Source organism: Lathyrus oleraceus, chromosome 6 (genome assembly GCF_024323335.1).
Source record: "Lathyrus oleraceus cultivar Zhongwan6 chromosome 6, CAAS_Psat_ZW6_1.0, whole genome shotgun sequence".
Taxonomy (NCBI): Eukaryota; Viridiplantae; Streptophyta; class Magnoliopsida; order Fabales; family Fabaceae; genus Lathyrus; species Lathyrus oleraceus.
This window is the reverse complement of record NC_066584.1, coordinates 5,757,520-5,768,805: the sequence shown is the minus strand read 5'-3', so window position 1 is coordinate 5,768,805 and position 11,286 is coordinate 5,757,520. Positions and strand designations below refer to the sequence as shown.

At 35.2% G+C, this 11,286-nt stretch overlaps 1 protein-coding gene across 2 annotated transcripts; it reads left to right on the top strand.

Moving 5' to 3' along the window:
* The first annotated feature begins 2,704 nt into the window (after positions 1–2,704).
* LOC127096678 (protein RADIALIS-like 4) lies at positions 2,705–11,063 on the top strand. 2 transcript variants are annotated; one of them, XM_051035229.1, is made up of 2 exons: positions 2,705–3,153; positions 10,727–11,063. In XM_051035229.1, the coding sequence occupies exons 1-2, from the start codon at positions 2,882–2,884 to the stop codon at positions 10,746–10,748; spliced, it is 294 nt and encodes a 97-aa protein (XP_050891186.1). In that variant the 5' UTR covers positions 2,705–2,881; the 3' UTR covers positions 10,749–11,063. The 2 variants fall into 2 exon arrangements, with proteins under 2 accessions (XP_050891186.1, XP_050891185.1); XM_051035228.1 differs by lacking the exon at positions 10,727–11,063 and adding an exon at positions 3,330–3,598 and having other exon boundaries at positions 2,716–3,153.
* The last annotated feature ends 223 nt before the right edge of the window (positions 11,064–11,286 follow it).

The window sequence follows — 11,286 nt, the reverse complement described above, 5'->3', positions numbered from 1 at the left end:
TTCCTACTAAAAGCTCTCAATGTTTAATGGAAACTCTCAAGATCAATTCTTGGGGACAAGACTAAGTCGTTTTTTTACTAAACCTGTATAACTCTTGGTGTTATTCTTCTTCCCTTAACTCATTTTATTTTCCGCATTTTTATTTTGCTACTAAGTTCTCAAAAAAAATTCAAACTCTGATTTTATTTCTAAAAAAATTTCAAAACCAAATTTTTCCAAAACACACAACTCACCCCGCCCCCCCCCCCCCCCCCCCCCCCCCCCCCCCCCACCCACCCACGCGTGTTTGTGTGTGAAGTCTCAAGTCAAACAATCTGGTCTTCACTTACTCCAATGGGTTTCATACCCAGCCGGCCATTTGATCGCCCAAGTTACTGCATACTTTGAGATGCCAATCACCTCATAACTCCATTATCATTACACGGTCCCAGACACCTAGTGATCGTCCGGGACTGGGCTCTAGTTGTTACGATGATGAAACATCCTATGTGAGGCTTTTACGATGATGAGACATTTGGTATGGATAGGTCATGGTGGCATTTATGCATAGTTATATCTAGGGTGAAATTTATTTTGTCTTTGCTTGGATCCATGATGAACCCAAGCTCGAATTCGAGGAGATTTATCTGAGGACTTATTTGGCAGTTATAGACCCAAAATGTTGCTCGGTCGGAAGCGAAATAGAACTCGATCGATCCTAGCTCTGTGAATCTGAGTCATGATCCGAGGGAATCTATTAACAAGCCTCGACAAGAGTTAGAGATCAAGATTCCTGAACGATCTAAGCTTAAACCGAGCATGGCCGTCAGAACGTCGTAGATCTGAGTCTATGTCTAAGGACATCCATTGGCGTCTTCTCATGGTGGTTTGAAATCGAGATGAACGATATATCGTAGTTGGATCGGATTTCGATGAATCCAAACTCCAGAGAACTTTATCCTTTGTGAATTCCCTTAGAACTTTATCACGGAGACACAAGATAATGGCATTTTTGATCTTATCCACCATCTCGGTCCTCTCTCCTTCTATTAGGTGTGCAGACATCGATGTCTCACCCTTCAATGCTTCAATTCACTTCTCTTGAGTTAAGATTTTTTGCATCTTCACTTTACACAATCTAAAATATTTGTTTTGGAAAAATCTCTTGATCTACCATTTAGAATCCATGGTACTCACTTGCAAATAAAATCTCTTTGCTCCACGGTGAGCGTCACTTGTCATGAATTGAAAGGTTCAATCACACCAATAAATTTGATGGTGGGGACAACGAACAATGACAATAAAAATAAATGGCCTTCGGTAAAAATTAACTCTTTGTGCAACAATACACCAATTTAACTTGACATAAGAAGATAAAGTGAAGACAATAAACACAATAAATTGCTCACCCAACTCGATCAAAAGATCTACTATGAAAAAAAGAGTAGTTCTCTGATTCACTATACTTCCAAGAGTTGTAACAAAATATTAAAAATGAGTTAAAAAAAATAATCATTGAAGTTCTCAAGAACAAATCATATTTTTCACCCAAGTGTTTCTCAATCTCTCCAACTCTTTATATATGAATCACACAAGCCCAAGGTATTTCGAAGCGTTTCTTAATCCCCCTTAGATATTTTCAAGGGTTTCTCAAATTTCAAGAACACACTCTTAAAAATTTACCCTTATCTCTCTAAGATTATCAATGAGATTCCTTAATTCTTCTTTATGTCTTAAGCTCTGAAGATCTGAAGGTTGTTATAACAAGAATGTAAGAAATACATATTTATAATTGTTGAAACTCAACCTATTCATAAAAATCCAAAAACTCAATCCATTACGAACATACCATGCACCAAAACAACAAAGTCCAATACACGTGAACGAGAAAATTGGACTCGAACAACGATGAATTGGACCGTCCGTCGAACCCATACACATTGTCGCTCTACCGCCAACCTCCTGCTGCATCGGCTCCACCACCATCTTCACTATGCTCCAACTCCACCACCAGCCTCAATAGCGACAGCTCCGCCACCTGTCTCATTCAGCACCATCGCGCCAACTTTATTGCCAGTCTCCTTCACCTTTATGGCGTCTTCTTCAACTTCCAAACTAATTTATAATTTACGCAATCTCAATATATATATATATATATATATATATATATATATATATATATATATATATATATATATATATATATATATATATATATATATATATATATATATATATATATTATATATATATATATATATATATATATATATATATATATATATATATATATATATATATATATATATATATATATATATATTTCTCTTCCTCGTTTAAGGAGGTTTTAAGTTATACTTTAAAGAAAATGGTCTTATTAATTTGATATTCAGATTTCATCTTCAATTTAAGAGGCATGTCAACTCAAAGACATTCTTATATTTATAGTTTGTTTAATTAGTTCTTGATGGTCCATGGAAGACAAGGAAAGCATGAGTGAAATTTACAAGATGCATTAACTTTATCGGTTTAGGGAAAGTCGGCTATAGAATCATGAGTCTAATACTAGTATATATAGTATTTCTATTATTATATTTTTTGACAGAATATAGTATTTCTAATCAAGTAGTATATGTCTTAAAGTTCAAGCATTACAAAATACAAACTCATATAAATGTTAAATTAATTACCAAAAAAAAAAGTTCCAAAATTTTTCAACAATTTGTCCCACTATTATGCTTGAAAACAACATCTACCACTAGAAAGAAACACACTTTCTACCCTTCCATTGGTATATATAAAGGGTAGCACAATAGTAACCTCTTCATTGGCTCATTCACACATCTCTTATCACAATAAACACTATTTTCTTACCATCATTGTCTTGAACATTTTTGCTACAATGGCTTCAAGTTCATCTTGGACAACAAAACAGAACAAAAAATTTGAGAATGCTTTGGCCATCTATGACAAGGACACCCCAGATAGGTGGCAGAAGCTAGCAAAGGCTGTTGGAGGAAAAACAGTGGAGGAAGTGAAAAGACATTATGAGATGTTGGTTGAAGATTTGAAGCAGATTGAAGAAGGTCATGTTCCATTACCAAAATACAGAAATGCTCCAACAATAGGAGGAGGTAGCATTAAAAGTTACACTTTCACAGATGAACAACAAAGGTAAAAAAAATTTACTCCTTAATCCTTAGTATTTGTCATACAATAAACTTATAAGTATTATTTTGTTTTTAATTTTTCATGTTTTAGAAAATATATATGGAGAATAATATTTTTACTATGGCTGTGGAATGAGTCTAATTATGTTACATTAATTGTATTTTGTAATTGTAATGCAGGTTGAAGTTTCTAAGCATTCAGTGAGGTTGTAATCATTTTAACAGAAATTAAATTTCTGTTAGCTTCATTTTAATTTCTGTTTTGGATGAATAAAAATGATGATAGCATCTTTAAAAAGCAACGTAGTGGACCTTCCAAGCTAAGTGTGTTTGTGTTCAAGTATGTTTATTTGCGAAAAAAACAAAGGATGTGGACAGTGCAAAATTTAATATATATAATTATTAAAGACTAATATATTATACTAATCCAAATTCGGTTACTTGTTGAATCAAGAGGGAGCAATATAAAACATGCATATATTTAAATAACAAGTTTATACCATGCACCGACCATAACATGTTTCATCATTTATGTTTTTAAGTTGTTTGTTGTGGGCCAGCAAATACCATGAGATTTAAGAACACTAACTAAAGTATCTTCAAAGATAGTATATTATTATGTGTTTATTAATATTAATATTGTGTATAATTAAATTGTTTTCCTGAATTGTGATGAATTAAAATAAAACTTTGCTCAAATAAAAAATTGCAATTGTTTCTTCTTTATTTCAATTCAATTATTTCTTCTTTTTATCTTGAAATTGTATTCGTTTTGTCTCTTGTCTAATAATAGATCATGATATTGTTCTATCACTCGAGTCGAGCAAAATTATTGAGAAAAAGAGGAGGCATGTTATCGTGAGTGTGAGGATTTAGGTATGAACCCCTAAATATTATGTTGGAAATCTTATTAATCAAGAGTTGTAAATATTTAGAGTTTTAAAATCACTACTTTAACTCTGAAATTAATCTCTTATTTGTTGTTTTCAATGAGTTTTATGGTTTTTTTTTGGTGGTGGTGGAGAGGATTAAGAAGTTTTAAGAGAAAAGTGTGGTTGGTTGGACAAAGAGAAATAAATATGTTCTCTATACAAATCTTTCCATTTAAGAGGGGAGTTAAAATTGACTTTGAAAGATGAGAGAAGAGATGTGACTCTTAAACTCTTTTATTAAGGAAGATGAAACTCCTTTCGCTGTTTATTAAGGAAGACACATCTCCAAATACATGTAACTTAATTTCAATTTTTTTTTGAAAGAAACATATAATTAAATGAATAAAAATAAATGGTGACGATTTTAGCCGTCACAACTTTACATTAGACACAATTAACAACTGTCGCAATAGACTTTCAAAAACAAAAGTATCAAATAAAATTGATGACGGTTATGACCAACACAATTATATTTTGGAGGAAGTTTCAAAATTGACATAATATGTTGCGGTCGTTTGTAGATTAGGCTTGTGACACTAGGTTTTGCAACAGTTAGTCAATCGATGCAACCTAAAGCTAACGACAATTAGAATTGTCGTAACACAAAAAAAAACGTCGTGAAATCCTTTTTTTCTTGTAGTGAATTTATGCCCCCATTATCATTAATTGTGACTTGTGTAATTCCTTCCTTCTCAATGCATTTTTACTTTATTGGTCTTTCTAGGGTGGTACTTCAACTTAATGTTGTAGTCTTATATGAAGCATATTCATCTCCTCAGCTGCATATTAAATTCCTTCTGATCAAATAAGTACTTCAGATTTTTATGGTCGTTGACCATCTCAAAATATGCTCTGTATAGGATATGTTTTCACTCTTTGAGTGCAAAGTGTCAATAGGTTTAATGTCTGGAAATCTACCTGTATTTGCTAATTAGAATATTCTTAATTGCTATTCATTAGGATAATAAAATACATACATATATATATATATATATATATATATATATATATATATATATATATATATATATATATATATATATATTAGTTTAGCATATTTATTGGATTGGGATTAATCCTATTAATTAGTATAATAAACTGCATAAATGTATATATGATAGTTGCAGATTTATGAGCCTGAGTCATCCCCTTAACTTGTAATTTAAAGTGTATTTATATGAGAATTCTCAAGAGTGAAGACACAATGTTCAGAATATCTCTAAATTTGGCATGCTATCAGAGCATATCACGATCCAAAATCTAGTATGTGTTCTTTAATCTTGTTTTTCTACCAGTCGCATCCGCGAAAAACAACCGGCGGGCTGAAACAAAAACAACACAGAGCCGCCACTGCGCGTTATTTATCCCAAGATAGGGAAAGGAAACGCTCAGAGAAACCTGGAAAAAGCATGGTCTCGCGACCAAAGAGAAAGGGTAAGGGAGTCGGTTACGCAAGGGGAAGGTATTAGCACCCCTCACGTCTGTCGTACTCGACGGGATCCACGCTCTAAGAAAAGAAAAGGTTGCTAAAACACCATACACACACACGCACCGAAGACAACACAGGTGGGGTTAAGAGGAAGAGAGCTCGATAAGACATCGCATCCTATGCCTACGTATCTCGTCTGGAACAAGAATCAGAGCTGCCGTAGTTCGGCTCACGCACGCCAAACAACACAAACACAAAAACAGGCAAACATGGAACCCGAATGCCAATCGCTGGACTTACATCGGCTTCCGAACCAAACAAACACAATCAGGATACGGACAGCCAATCGCTGGGCTTACATCCATATCCTAACACACAAGAAGATTAACAAGCAAACGCACACAAAAAGAAAAAAAGCGCCCGGAGAGACCTCGCACGGTCTCCTGCCTACATACCTCGTCTGGAACGAGGATCAGGGCGATGTAGTTCCCCTGAAAGGGAAAGAAATTCTAGCCAGAAACCAAGGGGAGACACACTACCAGGGAGTTGTACTCGAGCCTAGTGTTATCATGCATCATTGCCCTATGTTGTGGTTTCTATCTACTTGCACAACAGCAAGCTAATCCTAACCAGGAAAAACAAGCATGCAAACATCAATCAAAATAAAACAAACATTTCACATAGCACACACTATATCCAGTCAAGTGAGGCTCAAACAAGGGTGGACTGCCGAGGCAAGTCATCTGTACAAGGTAGTGTTCGCTCTTAACCCTGACATTTAGGGTCAGGGTGAAGCAGATGAAAGGTGAGTGAAGATTAGACTTCACAGCTCTTATCCCTGTCCAGGGAGAGCTTCAGACAAAGGAGCGTGGGTCCAGAATGGAGGGACCCTTCTACGCTCAAGACTCTGACACAACTGTACAAAGTACAAGATCTTGGGTTTGTGTCCCAATGCATCAACACAGTGGTGTGAGCAGAGGGACGACTCAACAGAATAGCGGGGGATAGTTTGCATATCCCTTGGGTTCCGCCAATTGCCTCATAGAGGTCTTTACCTGCTTGGCACAAAAGTAAACAATCACAAACATCGCCTCTTAAGGAGGACTTCAGACAGTTGCCTGGCTAAATAACAAGCCAGGTCTTCCAGACTACATGGAGACAAGAGAGTCTACCTCAACTGGTTTATACAACCAAGCAGCAGCAAGCAAGTTCTCAAGGAACTGTAAGCAACTTAATGTACCTGAAATCAATCAAGTATCATCAGTACTCAGACAAACCAACAGTAAACAGCAAAAGTCAATCTATACAGACAACACAAGTTAATGCACATAAGTGCAAGCCATGAGCTCAAACTCAAGCATCAAACCCTACAGCACAAAACCAATGTTAGTTTACAACATCAAACAAAACTCAGTTTAATCAACTTGCAATTTTCTCCTTAAGGCTTTTGCATTTCAACCTGAAAATCCAAACCAAATGTGAGAAACTAGACCACTAGGCCAAGCCTAGGGTCCAAAGGGGATGAAAAAATCAAAACAGCAAGCGAAAATTATCCAAAATCACATTCAAACAATTTAGAAACAAATGCAATTGGTCCCATGCTCATATCAATCACCATTATCATTTCATGCACAAAATAGTATCAAACATGCAATTTGCAACTCCAAATGACCAAACAGAAAGATCTCAAGCAAAAGCATACCAAAACAATTCAATTAATTCCACAAAAATTCAAGTCTAAACAGAACCTATCCAATGAATAGCACATCAAATTTCAGCTCAATTGGACAAAAGGAAGTAGGTCAATGAAAATCAAAAGGTTCAGACAAGTTCAAACAAGCCAACACATGGTATCCAAACAAGCATCAACTTCCAAAAATCATAAAACAGTGACACAACAAGATAAATGAATGGGATCAAAACCACAATGACCTATAATGTGTCTAGAATCCACATGTCAAATTTCACATCCATCCAATTAATCATGAGAATTTCACAAGCAAAATACAATCATGTGTCACACAATGTCACCAAAATGACCAAACAGAGGGAAAAATTCCAATCAATTAGAAAATGTCATCAAAAATTCCAGAAAAAATCTCATGTGATCTCAACGTACATATGTTCATTCATGCAAAATTTCAACTCAATTCAATATCCCTAAGCATTTTAAATAAAATCATGAAATTGACCTAGCTTGGTGTGACACAAATTGTCACACCTCTAATCAAAAATTCATAACTCATCAACCATGTATCCAAAAATCACAAACTCCACATGAAAATCACCATCAACATGTCCAGAACAAGCACAAAAAATTCCATCCATTTATTTGAAAGTATCATCATTTCATGAAGGATTTGGCATGGCATGTACAAATGTGACACATCAAACAATCCCTAAGCCAATTAATTTTCCACACATGCACAAAAATAATAAAACTCATGATAAAATTCTACACATTACAAGGAGAACAATGCAAAAAGTCTCACTAATTTTGGACAAAACATGAACTAGTTATGGATTTTCTAAGTTCATGTGAATCAAAATGAAATAAAATGAAAAAGACAAAAGAAATAATGAAATGAATATTCTGAAAATGGCAATTCTGTAATTCTTAAGCACGCGACCAAAACACGGTCGTTTCATTTAATTTGGTGGCGCTCTCTCATTGGCCAGATCCGGAGGGAAACACGAATTTGAAATGGAAATGTAAAAATTCAGATCAAACGCTTGCTGAACCTTGTTCCTCATCAAGAACACAAACAATTTTCCAGAAAATCGTGATGAACTAATTTCAACCAAACGCAACAAATCATACATCACTGTGACCGTCTAAGCATGTACATCATGGATATGGATTCAGTTTCTCCTAATTCTAAACCTATCAACCGGATCGAGCGAAAGAAGTTTCTACATCAAATGTTCAAATCAAGATATCTCTCTCTACACTCAACCAAATCCAAAACCACAAGTTGCATGATGATCTACATTGAAATATCTATCTAATCCATATCTCAATTCATGCAATTAAAGAAATCGAAATCTGACCTTATGGAGATGGCAGATGTTGAATCGTGCTTTTCAATGTCCAAAACTCCAAAACAGATGAAGATTCTTGATGTAGAAGTTGATTTAAACGATTAGCTCAGCTCAAAACAGCAACAGGTCCAAGATTCATCAATTTGCCATGGAAGTGTGAGGTTATGACAGTCCAAATTCTTCACTCTTTTGCCACGAATTTGTGAAACAGATGCACACAATCACTGGTAGATGATAGATCAAGCACGAATTCACACTATGGACGATGAATCTTGATGAAAATGATGAAAAAGTGTGTGAAAGTTTTGAGAGAATTTGGAGGTTTTTGGAGGGAAAGTTTGTTAGATCTGAAAATGTGAAGTGTGATTAGGAGAAACAGTTATGATTATGGTATTTATATGCTGTACTAATCATACTGAAAGTGCAATTAGCAATTGGTTTATTGTGATTAAGTGAAAATAAGGTGTGTGAACAAAATTTGGAAAATAACTAACTTAACAACAAAAAAACAGCTTCACACAGTGGAAAATACTCAGAAAACTGAGTTTTCGCGCGAGCGGTCGACCATAGGTCGGCTCATAGCCTGCTATGCGCTGACCCGTGGTCCATGCGCTGACCCTTATGGTCGACCATAGGTCGGCTCAAGTGTGCTATGCGCTGACCTGTGGTCGACTCAAACATGCTATGCGCTTACCCGTGGTCCATGCGCTGACCCTTATGGTCGACCATAGGTCGGCTCATAGCCTGCAAAAAAATTTTTATTTTTTTTTTAAAGAAAAGGAGGGCAAATTTTGAGATGTTACACTACCATGTTAAAATTTCTCGATTTTTTTCCTGGTTATTCATTTTCCAATCCAGATTTCCATCTCGTATTCCCAATGTTCTTCGATTCAATGTCAAAAGCAAAACATGATGTTTTCATGGTTCGCCTAAATGGAAAAAACTATTCATAATGGGAATTCCAATTTTCTTTATATGTCAAAGAAAAAGATTTATGGGGCCATGTTAATGACACAACCCCTACCCCTAATAAAGACAAAGATAAGGTTGAACGTTCCAAGTGGATAGTCAAAGACGCTCGGTGTCATGCCTTGGTTCATCCGTTCGATTGATCCCAACATTGTTTTGAACCTTCATTCTTACAAGGCTGCAACAACAATGTGGGCTTACTTGAAGAAAATCTACTTCCAGAATAATGCAGCCCAAAGATTCTAGCTAGAGCACGACATAGCTAATTTTAAATAGGATAGTCTCTCTATATCTAATTTTTATTCTCAATTCATGAATCTTTGGGCTGAATACACTGATATAGTATATTCAAATTTAAGTATTGATGGTCTAAGTACGATACAAACAGTTCACAACAATGTTAAATGAGATCAATTTCTCATGAAATTGAGATACAAATTTGAAGGTATCCACTCCAATTTGATGCATAGAGACCTAACACCCTCATTGGATGTGTGTCTCAATGGTTTATCATGTGAAGAACAACGCCTTCTTTCACAATCTATCATTGAAGAACAAAAAACATTTATTGTCCCAGTGACATCCATTGCACAAGGGAGGTCAAGAAAGCATGATATGAGAAATATTCAATGCTTTTGCTATAAGCACTATGGACATTATTCATATAATTGTCCAAGAAAGTTATGCAATTATTGCAAAAAGGATGGACACATTATTAAAGAGTGTCCAATTGGGCCACCAAAGCAAAATGCAACAACTTTCACAACCTCTGTTGTTTCTTCTATCGTTGTCCATCAAAATGCATCTACTATTATCCAACAAAATTCACCTACTATTTTTCAACAAAATGCGCCTACTGCTGTCCAGACTTTAACCCCTGAAATGGTTCAGCAAATTATCATTTCAGCGTTCTTTGCTTTCGGATTCTCAGGTAAATCATCTTCATCTTGGTATTTTGATCATGGGCTTCTGACCACATGACCAACAACTTTCATTTTCTTAATAATATCACCAAATATTTTGGAAATCTCAAGATACATAATGTTGATGGAAATCAATGACATATCATAGCAAGTTGTGATATTTCTTCAACTCTAACTAATGTTTTTGTTTCTCCTAATCTCACTAGTAATCTCATTTATGTTGGTCAATAAGTTAATAATGATTGTCAAGTACATTTCTCAAAATTTGGTTATTTTGTGCAGGATCAACACCCAGGGACGATAATCGCGAAGGGGTCTAAAGTTGGACGTCTCTTTCCACTCAATTTATCTTTGTTTTCAAGTCTTTCTTTACCTTCTATTTTGTGCAGTTCTGCAACCATTGATTATCCAGTGTGGCATAAGCGTCTTGGACATCCAAATTTCAATGTACTTCATGACATGCTAAAATCTGGTTTTCTTGGAAATAAGCACACTTCATCTCTCGATGTTACTCATTTTGGCTGCATTCCTTGTAAGCTTGGCAAAAGTAAAATCCTTCCTTTCCTAACATATCAACCGAATGTAACACAACATTTTGATATTATCCATAATGATGTTTGAGGAGTAGCCCTGATTATATCTCATGCAAATTACAATAATTTTATAACTTTTATTTATGATTATAGTCGTTTTACACGGGTCTATTTTTTGCGCTCCAAAGATGAAGTTTTTTCCACTTTTAAGTTTTTTAATGCTTATGTTCAGACCCAATTTTCATCCAAAATTAAAATACTTTGCTCTAACAATGGGAGACAACACATAGCAAAATCTTTTCAAGAATT